General features: G+C 41.5%; 2 protein-coding genes across 4 annotated transcripts; both read right to left on the bottom strand.

Moving 5' to 3' along the window:
• Nucleotides 1–1,022: 1,022 nt before the first annotated feature.
• On the bottom strand, nucleotides 1,023–7,215 carry LOC103982114 (protein CHLOROPLAST ENHANCING STRESS TOLERANCE, chloroplastic). Of its 2 annotated transcripts, XR_671466.3 has the most exons (7): nucleotides 6,844–7,215; nucleotides 6,690–6,734; nucleotides 4,710–4,823; nucleotides 3,843–3,923; nucleotides 2,158–2,325; nucleotides 1,673–1,968; nucleotides 1,023–1,558 (listed from the first exon to the last, which is right to left on the bottom strand). XR_671466.3 is itself a non-coding variant. In XM_009398930.3 (6 exons), exons 1-6 carry the CDS (start codon nucleotides 7,117–7,119, stop codon nucleotides 1,879–1,881), a joined length of 774 nt encoding a protein of 257 aa, XP_009397205.2. In that variant the 5' UTR covers nucleotides 7,120–7,215; the 3' UTR covers nucleotides 1,023–1,878. The 2 variants fall into 2 exon arrangements, 1 of the variants encoding a protein (XP_009397205.2); XM_009398930.3 differs by having other exon boundaries at nucleotides 1,023–1,968.
• Nucleotides 7,216–8,532: 1,317 nt separating this feature from the next.
• Nucleotides 8,533–11,967, bottom strand: LOC135581545 (protein RICE SALT SENSITIVE 3-like). 2 transcript variants are annotated; one of them, XM_065146964.1, is made up of 9 exons: nucleotides 11,829–11,967; nucleotides 11,156–11,240; nucleotides 10,689–11,053; nucleotides 10,536–10,589; nucleotides 10,312–10,440; nucleotides 9,969–10,074; nucleotides 9,735–9,776; nucleotides 9,590–9,646; nucleotides 8,533–9,485 (listed from the first exon to the last, which is right to left on the bottom strand). In XM_065146964.1, exons 3-9 carry the CDS (start codon nucleotides 10,820–10,822, stop codon nucleotides 8,910–8,912), a joined length of 1,098 nt encoding a protein of 365 aa, XP_065003036.1. In that variant the 5' UTR covers nucleotides 10,823–11,053; nucleotides 11,156–11,240; nucleotides 11,829–11,967; the 3' UTR covers nucleotides 8,533–8,909. The 2 variants fall into 2 exon arrangements, with proteins under 2 accessions (XP_065003036.1, XP_065003037.1); XM_065146965.1 differs by lacking the exon at nucleotides 11,156–11,240 and having other exon boundaries at nucleotides 11,829–11,919.
• Nucleotides 11,968–12,034: the final 67 nt, after the last annotated feature.

Genomic DNA, 12,034 nt, shown 5'->3' on the forward strand with positions numbered 1-12,034 from the left:
GGTTCTCGGAATGGCTGTATTTGGTTGGGAGTGAAGCCGGAGACGATGTGACTGATAGATACCATACCGTGCTGACATCTTTTGGAGTGCGGTTCCGATTTATTATCACTCGGGTTTTCCTTTTTCACTGCTAACGTAAGGAGTGCAGCACGCAGTCCGTCCATACCAAGAATTCCTTCCGCATGTGGAGCATCATATATGCACAAGTTAGTCGACTGGAATTTCCATGATTTGGATCGAGGAAGACAACCGAGAGAGAGAAATAGATTGTTTTTGTGTTTCTTTTTTTTATATATATATATATATTAATGGCATAGCTGATCCCCAAATAAATTAAAATTTATGATTGTTATTATTATTATTATTATTTGGATAAAAGTGGAGGATGATTCTGGACTACAGAGTAAGTTGTTTTTAATCATGAAGTCCATGGAAATGTGATATTTTCTTGCATTAAACTGGGACTTATCAATTAGCTGTTCCTGTCAACATCGCCTTATGTTCTGGACCATTAATGGATTCAGATGGTAAACCTTGGGAATTTACTAGCATGGTTACGTTGTCGCTCATGCAATTAGAGTGTGTAATCCTGCAATCATATAAAAAAGTTTATGCTGTTTGGAAAATGGATGTCATATCCGTGAGGCAGGCAGGCATCGAGCAATTTACAGCAAAGATATTGAACAAGGAATTTTATGATTGTTTATTATGATTATACGTATTTTCGGAGGAAAACAAAAACAAAAAAGGTGTAGCTGTTATCATGCACTTGCCCAAAGTTACATGACTGACTTGTAACCTCGTCGGCTGCCATGGCACACTACAAGCAAATAATATTAACCAACAAACAATTATACAAGTAAAACAATCATGGACACACTATACAAGACATTCGAATTTGCACCCAACAAACAACAAAAAGAGCATTGAAAGCTTTACAAACAATAAAGAAGACTCGTAAATTCGAACGACCGACGACCTAAAAGCTGCCGAGCGAGCGATCGCTCATCAACAAACCATCACAAGGAATACGAGAGTTTATTGAACAGTCATTTGGCACAAGGGGGCGAGTTTATCGATAAGTCGCATTAAATTGCACACTTCCACCGAGTTTCTTGAGGTTGGAAAACATCTAATCACTACACTAATCATCGTATCTGTTCTTATCAGCTTTCATACAAAGAAGGTGAACACGATTTAATTCAGCATTAATGAGGGGGAGACAACCATAAACACTGGCTCATCTTGATGTCTTCGCCCGCCCAAGTGTTTGGTCTCCTACTCCGTCAGCAGCAGCCTTGGTAGGCCCTTGGCTTGCACATTTTGTTGAGGAATGCTCACATGCCAAGGAAAGGGGGAATGGCTGACGAGACAACAGCAACTGCAGCACTTGATTGCTTCAGTACAGTATGTCTGTGGTGCTAAGATAAGAGCAGAGCGCCAGCATTTTGCCTCATGCAGACACCGGAGCAATGAACTCGGGGTGACCCCTTCCTCTTCATGCGTAGTGTAGTCCCAAATAACAAAATGCCTCTAAGAACTTCTCATACTATCCCATCTGTCAATAATTTTTTTTCACCTCTGAAATCCATTTGTCTGCATGTGCTATAAATCTTCTTTCCTTTCAGAAAGGGAGAGTATAAAATGCACACATAACAGAATGAGACTTTACCTGGTTTGGGCATCGGAAGCAGAAGCCAATATGAGCTTTTAGTTACATGGCTGGACAAGAGGGGGGGTGGGGGGGGGGAAGAGGGGAGAAAGGAAAAACACAATTCTAGTACAAATAATATGTCGTCGAAAAAGAATGCAGTACTCAATCTGCTGCTAATCTAGTTGGCAGCAGTTGACTTTACGACAAAAGGTTGTGCCAAATTACTACTGCAGAGAATTGTAGAACAGGATTAGTATAACCGAGACAGCAATTATAATTGGCAATGCAGTCACCAAGTAGAGAGCGCCATATCCCTGCATACGACCAAGCGGTTGAAGTAAGCAACAACATAGACCAAAAAGGAGAATTAACAAAAACACAGAACACTTGTGTCAGAGTTCCATGTAAAACCTATTATATAATCCCAGCATATATATGATATTACTTATCTTGGTCGAACTATTAACGGACTCCAGATTTTAGTGTTAAATATTGATATTTACCACTGCTGGTGGCACTTCAATCTCAACCTCCTCTTCTTCAAGTTCGATATCAGCAGCCGAATCCCAGTCTATATCAAGCCTCTTTGCAGCTACTTCTGGATCAACTCCTGTGTCTGTGGCCTTCGCATAAAGAGATTTGCTAGGCCTACTCTTCTTTGATGCTTCAACCTTTTCAACAAACACAAGAAAAAAGTCTCATCAATACGTGACATCTATAGTCATAGAATGAAAATCCATGTTCATGGAAAAAAAAAGGTTCCTTAACAATTGGATTAATATTTCTAAATGTCGAGCACCAAATAATAATACATAAACAATTAACACAGAAGCTATCATCAAAGATTAAGTAGGCCTGATAGCAATATTACAACCAACTACAACAAAAAAGCTATATCTCCCAATGAACCTTTAGAACATATTTTAGCAATCATAAGATCCACAATAACCATTGATCTAACTAGATCCAGGAGAAAGACACGAAAAATGGTGATAAGAAAATCAAAGCAACAATTGATAGCAGTGAGTTGAACGAAGAGTCGATCAGAAACTTGATTCTTTAAGTCAGAAAAGAAGCAAATCGTACTTTTGAAGTCCCAGTAGATCTCGAAGCATCATATTTTCAGTAGATCTCCAATCTAGATCACAACTTCGAAATGCAAGAATGAATTATGGATTCAGGTCCCTTCATTTACTTATAATAGCAAGTGAACTTCCCAGAACAAGGAAAAGGTAAAACATAGGAAAGCAACCTCCAAGAGTGAAAGGTGAGTAGAAAAACGAATAGTTTAAGAACAATTGGGCAGTTTTGTCAATGTATATATAATTTTCATATAGAATAGCAAAATTGTTTCGGGGTAATGAGCCTGATAGAAGAGTTAATAATATAATAAATAACACTAATTCTAGTTATCCAGATCTAAGCATTCTTTGTGTTAAAAGAAATTGCCCGTACATGAATGGCCACCTAAATTTTAGGTACATGCAGAGATTCCACTGCAAGAGATACAAAAGGGGCAGCAACAGCAAGTAGTTATTATTATTTTTTTTCATGTGTTGTACACATACAGTTTGTTGTACATGCTAAGACAAATTACCATCGCATGGTAATGCACCTCTTTCAAATTCAGCAGTTAAATTAGTTAGGTAGACAAATATGATCAGTTAAATATAAAATATACTGTCACAACTCGGCACACTCCACTAGTAGCAGAAAAAGTTTAAGAAATGTAGTTTTGAGCAGGATTCAGAACCATGTCATAGCTATGCGAACACAACTTATGTGGAAATTATATATATATATATATATAGCGAGGATGATAAGGAGTACCAATGCTGACTTCTAGTTGGAACGACACCAAAGAATATATGAAGGCTTATCTCCAGGAATAATTCGGTTGTAAATAAAAACAGTGTAAACAAATAAAGATAAATGGATTAAAAATGCACATGAAAGATAATAGTTTTATCAGTTACAGTTTTGAGTAATAACAAGGAAAAAGGAATAGCACTTCTAGACTCCACAGCAAAGCCAACTTTTATGAATAACTACACTTGATTAGCTATAAAATGAATGAATCACTTTCATTCTGAACCAAAAGCATGAGTTGTAATAGAATCATATGTTATAACAAATTGTTACAGAAGTGATATCACTTGGAACTTGGTAGATAAATTTAAATTTGCACCTCAAGATCAGGCCATTCAGTCATCTCCTTTGCAAGCAACTGAAGTGCTACACGGTTTTTTGGAATCCTCCCTTCATTCACCTACAGATTATTTAAGTGACAACAGTTTATTAAAAAGCTAATAATATAGACTTAGTGATATAAAAAGTCATCAACTCATTTTTGTTGGCCGATAGGCGACTGGCTATAATATCTATTACTACCTGGCTTTAGTCATCGATAAGTTCCTTGTCTTATACCATGGCTTAGCATGAAATTGTATAAAATTTTTTATTACAAGTACAATATGAACAACAGTAGACATAATCTGAATAAACCCTAAAAAGCAGCTGCAGTTTCCAAGCAAACATGAAATTACATAGTGCATAACTGAGAATCAAGCATAAAGAACAAACACATAAGATATACTACTGTCAGATCAAGAATTTTTGCTCATGAAATAGATTATATTATATTTTTAAGTAATTGGTGATTAGAATCAGGTAAAACTTTAAGAAAGATATTAGCATTTTTCATTTATGATGGCATAATAACAATATGATAACTAATACATCCACTTCTGCATTTGCAACCTCATGGTCTTCATAAACAGACTTCACATGCAGTCACTTGTCTACACACAGGTGCATACTCTTACAGTCATCCAGCAGCTTGCAGCCATGCAAACCTTAGAGGCAATTACATGAACCTCTCCTAAAATTCTGCTATCATTAGAGTTCGATCAGGCATTAACGTTAATTTAGCATTAAATTTCTAGAAGTGGACACTAATGTTAATTTTCCAAAGTTCTGATAACTGACAAAGAGAATTAGCCACATTAAATTTCTAGTAGTTGAAGTTAGCATCTTACAAAGCTGAAGCACATACATCTTCCAAGGCAGCAACCAAGTCCTCCCTGGTGACGTCATCTGGGTCCTCTATTCCAAGCAATCTCTTACGTTCAACATCTCTAGGGTCCTCAATCAGTATTGTCAACTTAACCTGGTGATGTCAAAGAAGAATAAAGATGCCTAAGGTTTTGATTCAAAAATATCAAATGTCAAAGAGAATTATCAAGCATAGGGTTTCCAGATGCCATTTCAAATCATAGAAAAGCTTTTAACTAAACAACAAACCAACTTTAAATAAAAAAATGACCCAAAATATCATATTCTCCTACATAAAACTCAATTAGTCAACTAAGCAACCCAAGAGCTGCAGCAGTTGTAGACAAACGAGAATGAAAAGTCCTTTTTTTTGTCAAGCATAAGTAATGGCCATTACAACAGAGTTCACAGGTATCACAGTTGGTAGCTTAATAGCAAAATATCTGAATTGACTTTTCCAGGAAGTCAATCAGAACTTCACAAACATGCATAACACGTCAGACACCAATGTCATGAGGGGCCCAATGTGTAAGGAGCTGTTTTCAAATTTCCCATATGTTTGCAGTACTTCGTCATAAACAATCTTGAGCAATTAAATATGTCAAATGACATATGATGTGAAACAACCAATCAAGTTTTAACACGTGATGTATCTACTAACCCTTTAAATTGAATTCCAAATGAATCTAACTTCCACTAATTCATAAGATGAACCTGCATATCCTAATCCTTAGACCAACTTAGCAAAAAGTTGTCCTTGTTCTTCAAAGTTAGAGTAGAGCATCGGATAGTTTCTCACAAACAGTAGTTGAGAATTTCTCTGTCTGAAGGCATTCAAATAGCTAAAATCTGATGGCACAATGAAGATTTAACTTCAACATACAGTGCAAACTAAGTGGTTCATATGACACAACAAGGTTCAGCCTTCGGTACATAGGGAAATCAGTGGGATAGCTACTGTGAGATACATATATTACACATATATTATACTACACAGAACAAGAAAGTGAGGCTTGGACAGATTGTCCTGATTAACTGGATATAAAGTAGGTAACTCACAAAGAAGCCAACCACATTGAACTACAACAAAGAAACCAACCTCATGGTGCTACTCATTGTTTCGTCTTCTCTGAAAATCTAAAAACAATTGCATCACATTCTTCTGAAGAAAATTAAAACAACCACTCAGTAAAATACTCTAGTGTTTTCCAACTTTGATCAATAATTACATCCACAAGATTTTGTTCTTGAGAAATGCAATAGCTAACAAACTCAAACCAGGTATTCCCCTTATGAGTGGACCTACTACCACAATCACCTATCCAGATTTTACCTATCCAACATCCATGTACCAGCCCGATCAGGGCAATATGTGTCGAGCATAGATGAAATTACCCTGGCTAGTCAATCTCCTTCTATCCGGACACTAAAGGGGTAGGGGTTGGGTATAAATTGTGGCAAGGAAAAAGAAAAGTAAGAAAGAGATAAATAAAAAAGAAGACATGGTTGATGGCTGACATTCTCCATCATATGGGCAACACCCTGCCGGTGGAGGATTAGATACCCTGAAACTCAACTACTTGATCGCTAGACTATCGCACCAGAATTGCAGTTCCTTAGTGCAAACTGCAGCAATCTATTTTCTATGGCAGTGGTGTAAAATTACGATGACTAATGCAGGGCTACCATGCAAAGAAGAATAAAGGCCTCCAAGAATCCTAAACGGACCATCAACTTCAAATCTTGATCATATGTGTGTTTATAAAGCTTGGGATTTGACATGATGATACTTCATAGATAAAAAGAGATCCCCTCTTCAAGAAGCTACCTAGGTTCCACGAGTTCAACGAAGACTTAAGAGGAATAGGACAACGAATAAACACGAACATCATATTGCAGTAGTACATAACCATAACCATTCCATGGCAGCAGTAAATTAAAGGGCAAAGAACCAAAGGGGACCAAGATAAGATGGCCTCACCTCACCAAAGAGCATGTCTCTGTTCTTCTTGAGCAGCTCCAAAACCTACCAAAATCGAACAGCAAGTCACGAACACTTCTCCGCGATGGAAGCGACAGGATCAAGAATTTCCAAAAAGAAAGAAGGAAGAAATCGAGAGGAGAAAGAGAGCGACTCTTTGAATCTCTCGAACGCATGCGAGGTCCTCGGGACTAGCGTCGGACAGCTCATCGCCGGCGACGCGGAGCTCCGTCTCCTCCTTTCCGACGGAGGCGACGAGTCTCTGGCTGTGGAGTCTGTGGAAGCGAAGGCGCAGGGGGCGATCGGAGGAGGGGGAGAAGGAGACGGAGGGACGACGGGACCCAAGGAGAGGAGAGAGATACGTCCGGGGGCTCCCGTGGTGGAGGAGAGCGGGGGTCTTGAAGGGCGGCGACGAGAGAGAAAGAGCCATCAATCTTGATGGATTGCGGTGGGGAGAGTGGTGGTGGGGAGCGAAACGGGAGGAAAGCGGGAGAGGAAGCCACCGGCTTATCCGATGGTATATGGGCCGGGCCCTCAAATCGTCCTATTGGGTCGATATATATATATATATATATATATATCGAATAATTGAATTGATTTATAACACCTAATATTATTAAAAAGTATTTTTTTAAAAAAATGAAGGTATGGAACTATGTATATTATATTACATATTCTCATAGATTATTCACATCGAGACGAGTGAGAAAAGGAAAATAATTGCATTACCTTTTATCTGGTTCGGGAATGATATGTGACAGATCAGACCGAGATACAAGACAAAAAAGTATTTGAATAAAAATCATTTCATCCCTATGATAAAATTGTATTTACTTTTGTTAGTGAACAAAAATACTGTGACCGATAAGTCAGCACGGTTAGGTTCGCAAGTCGATGTCGAGAGCTTCTTGCAGGGTCAGTAGGATGATAAAGTGGCCGCGCCCTCAAGAAGAAATGTTGGTTGACGTTGATTGGGATCAAGGTTGACTCACTGCTCTCTTTTGTGCGATGGAAGGAGCCTTCTGGATCGAGACATTCGTCGGTCGGGAGTGGTTGTTTCGGAGTAACTCGGACAAGAGTCGGGCTGGTGGAGTCGACTGGACCCTTGTGAGAGGATGTTGATCTGAGTTTCTCGGTTTACCGACTCGGGCGCTGTTTGTGGTGGAATGCGTCTCTCTGACTCTGGGATGAATGGCAGCGCATCCTTATGTACTGGATGGTAATTCCCGGATTGAGGTGCTCATCGCTCGGGGTGTCCGTCTTCCTACAAAATGACATTCGTCCGGTGCTTCCCAACTTTGGCCCCTTCGATGAGTAAGTTAGTGGAATATTTTATATTGAGTTTTTCTCCCTCCTTGGACGGGCGTCGTTCATGGATTTATATACTATTGTGTGAGGATTGGTTGCACCTAGGTTCGGTGTGGCCATTGACCCTTGCGGGATGGGACGACTTTTTTGATGAGCTAGTGTATTGGGGGATGCTTGAGCGACGTCAGATGGTACCGCCTCGAGCCCTCGAGACAGTCGTGTTGCATAGTATCTTGGTACAGAACCTGACTTGACATACGTCATGGGGTTTCGATGGCATGAGGCGTTGGATTCTGATATTGGTTGGGACACAACGTGTGATATCGGTGATGACTTATTTGGGGGCCCCATATCAACTCTGAAAGTTATGTGTAAGTACTTAAATTGAATCTTGATTATTATTATTATTATTATTATTATAAAGAATTATAATATCTCAATTTAGTCTTGTTATTCCTCTTAACTAGTAACCGAGGACGAGTATTTTGAACAAGCAGTTGAGATATTAATAGATAGACATCTCATTGGATGGGATCATAATTAATGGGTTAAGCATCATGTAATAATGGTCGAGCTAAATTGACCCTAGAAATCTTCTGATTCGAGCTTCTTTCCTAGTCCCAGCATTTATATCGCTACTCTCCTGAATTCTGGCAAGGATTTATACAGCTTAAACTGACCAGAGAAAGTGAAAGAAAAATAGCAAACTAAACACCAGAATCCATTTCTGACCGTACAAGAGATGGACTCGGTTGATCATCTGAACTTAGTTGACTGATCATCGTCATACATTTCACCCTATTCGAGAAACAAAGAACGGCATCAGCGGGCGTCACACGAGCAGTTCGATCTTAAGCTCCATCAAAATACATATAAAGGCTGCTCTGGAAGGTACGAAGGCAGCAAATTTGATCAACTCAACAAGTCCTCGGTATCATCTTCGCCAAGTATCGCATCAGGTACAGCCTTCGTCTCATCGGCGTTGCCGTAACGGGTCATAGCAGACTTAGAAGCTGGATTCTTCCCACGAATCAACAACGGAAGCTGTTGTGGTGGTAGCTCGTTTCCCATCTCCTCGGAGCCAAAGAGAAGCTTGGCGTCATCTGCCCTTCCGGTAAGAGCAGTGAACAACGACAGCCCATTAGGCCAGCGCAGGTCTGTTTCGTGCTGCCTTGTCGCGTCATCCAAATGGGCTCCGGAGGAGCGAGGGAGGAAGAGATGGGTGCCGTCTTCGTCGTTGGGCAATCCTCCGTGAGTCGGAGGTTGAAAAACGGAGGTCATCGTGATCGGAGAGGCCGAATGGATGGAAGAGTGATCCCAGCTGAAGAATGGCGGCGGACAGGGAGTAGGCACCTGCTTCGTTGGAACAGACGAAGTGGAGCTGTTCCTGGTCGAGGAGAACAGCTGAGAGAGGAAGAAGCCAGATTGATGGCCAAGTGATTCAAACATATGCCTCATTCTCAACACGAAATGCAGGTCCTCGGGTATCTAAGGCATCCGAATCCGAATGACCAAAATGAGATGTTAGTATCCAGTTCTTGAACTTCCAATTCACAAACACAGAATTAAAGATCTTGGTACTCGAGACTCACAATCTTGCAGGAACCTAGTTGTAGAAGCCCATGCCCTGCTTGAATCACGGCTATAGTCTGCTCAAAAGACGACAAAGTTAGCTAAAGGTGGGCTTGTGAGGAAAACAATGTTCCATGGGGGGGGAATCAGGAGCATGAGGATTGCCTGAATGCCAGAGGCGAACTGATCAGTCCATTCGGAGGGAAGCTGCATCGACCAAAGGAAAACAAAGAATAAAGTGACAGTCAGCAAGAAGAGCAACGGGCATCCAATTCTCTTTCTTTTGCAGGTACAATTACGAAGCAAAGAACCCTAAGGGTGTTCAGAGCACTTCTCCCTTTCATTAGGTGTCATCCAGTAAAGAAAAAGGCAAAGCATAAATTGGAGAAGGCTGCTTACAGCATCAAAGGAACTCTGCCAGTGGTTGGAGATGTTGGGTTCGCACTGGGAAGGTTCCTTGAACACCCATTTGTGACACTTATCAGAGGCAACCTTTCCCATCAAACTGTGCATAAATCAAAAAGCAAAAGATCAGCACAATCTCCCTCTTTTCCTTGTCCCAGATGAGCAACGACTTGCACCCTTTGGCTTCTCATATCGATATACTAGTGCCCATTGTTAACGAAAGACACGATCTAAAACTGATTTTTTAACAAGATTTGACAAAGATGTGGATCGAGATGGGAGTTCTGTGATGTTGTTAGTCCTTGTTTGCAGCAAACAACACCTACCGAGTACCCACCCTTCTCCATAGTTGTACAGTTGAATGGACATCTTGCTGAAGACCTTCCTGACGGGGTCTTCCACGTCCATCCCCTCCATGCACTCTGCTGCTCTTGTCCGGCAGAACCCGTCCTCCCACATCAGCATCCTGTAATCCCCACAATCCAAACAAATGACGGGAAGAATCTTATAACGTAAAACCGCTCCTTACGGAAGAAAAGAAGTTTTATGATCGGAACTCACAGGCTGCCGTTGTCGTCGGCACCGACCTTGCAGACATTGCCACCTCTACTTCTCCTGTTCATAGCAAGCACGACTTCAGCGACAGAGAAAAAGGAATCGGAGAGCTGATCTTGTGAAGAAAACCAAGCGAAGAGAGAGAGACGAGAGATGTACGGGCGAGGGCGGATGGTCCAGAATACAGAGTATGCCCAATCGGAGTTGTGGCAGACGTTCCTGAGAGCCTCGTGGAGAGCCATCATCCCCATTGCCTCTTTGCTCCTACAGTCCCCTCCTCCTGAGCCCACCATTTCTGTCTCCCTAACGCTTCCCTCGTTTCCACTTCTTTCTTCTCCTACCGAACCCGCCCTATCGATCGTTATGCCCTCTCATGCCACAGGAAAACTAAAACCTCACCCCTCAAGAAGAAGGTGAGCAGAAGAGAATGCCTGGTCCCCTTGTGTCTCTGCTCTCAGTGCTCTCCACACTTGTGTTTTTGCAGCAGAGAAGCTTGGATCAACTCTTTTCTTCCTCCCGGTGGCCTGGCAACAGTTGAGAAAAGTTGCAGAATAATGGTTTTTGTTTAGATTTTGGAGCTTTTGGTGTCGGACTACTGCTTTCGGACAACTAAAACAATACTTAACCCGAGGTGGATACTGGATAGCTCTTTTTCTTTATTTGCATGCGAATGGCTGTAGCCGTTCCTTTACTTTCAACCTTGAGTTAACCCTAAAGCAGACCAAAAATATCGATAGTGGCGTCAAAAACTGAAAGGCATTTGTTATTCACCAAATCAACAACTCGAACACATTTTACATCAAGATCTGTGTTCGAATAAAAGAGAAGTGCGAGTAAGTTACTGGTAGCAGATTTTTAAGGTTCTCCCAAGCATTTCCCAACTAAATACAAACCCAGCCTATTTTGTATGTTATAATTGATCCTGTTCTACTACTGTCACCTGCTTCGAACCACATCTCGGCGCTCTCATGGCCTTGCATGAGGCTACGTAAAGCATCCCCCGTTCTGATGTAGTACACCAACGGTGACCTCCCTCCCCCGGTAAAGATGCACAGGCTAAGCCTTGGGTTTGGAAGGAATATTATGATAGAATCGAGGGGCAATTTTAACGCAAGAATCGACATGAACACTGGCGGCAGAGCATAAACTACAGCCAGAGAGTCACGCGTGCACGTGCCGTGGCCATGGGCGGTGCCTCGTGAGGCATAAACAAAGGAAAGAGAGGTTGCTTAAACAAAAGACGATTCAGGTCGACAGAAAACCAAAGACGACGGCACTCCAGAGAGCGAAAGGGCAAACCTGAAGAAGAGAAGAACATGGTGCTGTAGCAGAGGATGGATGAGTGGGCGGCCTGCGACCAACGGTGTTGAGCGCACTAATTGCGCGGCGCTGTGCCCTGCCCATACGACCACCTCCACCTAAAACCTACCAGTCTTTTCTCACCCCCTGCATAAGCATTGACCGCCACGCCTTTCCTCCCCTCCCGCTGCTACTGTTCTCTACCT

This window comes from Musa acuminata, chromosome BXJ3-4, assembly GCF_036884655.1.
Source record: "Musa acuminata AAA Group cultivar baxijiao chromosome BXJ3-4, Cavendish_Baxijiao_AAA, whole genome shotgun sequence".
Classification (NCBI taxonomy): domain Eukaryota; kingdom Viridiplantae; phylum Streptophyta; class Magnoliopsida; order Zingiberales; family Musaceae; genus Musa; species Musa acuminata.

Excerpts from the sequence above, each read along its gene's own strand:
- LOC103982114 (XM_009398930.3), bottom strand. The coding sequence starts at position 7,119 with ATGGCTCTTTCTCTCTCGTCGCCGCCCTTCAAGACCCCCGCTCTCCTC. Across the intron at positions 4,824-6,689 it reads GAGACATGCTCTTTGGTGAG|GTTAAGTTGACAATACTGAT; the intron begins GTGAGGCCATCT and ends TGACATCACCAG. Across the intron at positions 3,924-4,709 it reads TGGTTGCTGCCTTGGAAGAT|GTGAATGAAGGGAGGATTCC; the intron begins GTATGTGCTTCA and ends AATAATCTGTAG.
- LOC135581545 (XM_065146964.1), bottom strand. The coding sequence starts at position 10,822 with ATGGTGGGCTCAGGAGGAGGGGACTGTAGGAGCAAAGAGGCAATGGGG. Across the intron at positions 10,441-10,535 it reads GCCGACGACAACGGCAGCCT|GATGCTGATGTGGGAGGACG; the intron begins GTGAGTTCCGAT and ends TGGGGATTACAG. Across the intron at positions 9,486-9,589 it reads AACTAGGTTCCTGCAAGATT|ATACCCGAGGACCTGCATTT; the intron begins GTGAGTCTCGAG and ends CGGATGCCTTAG.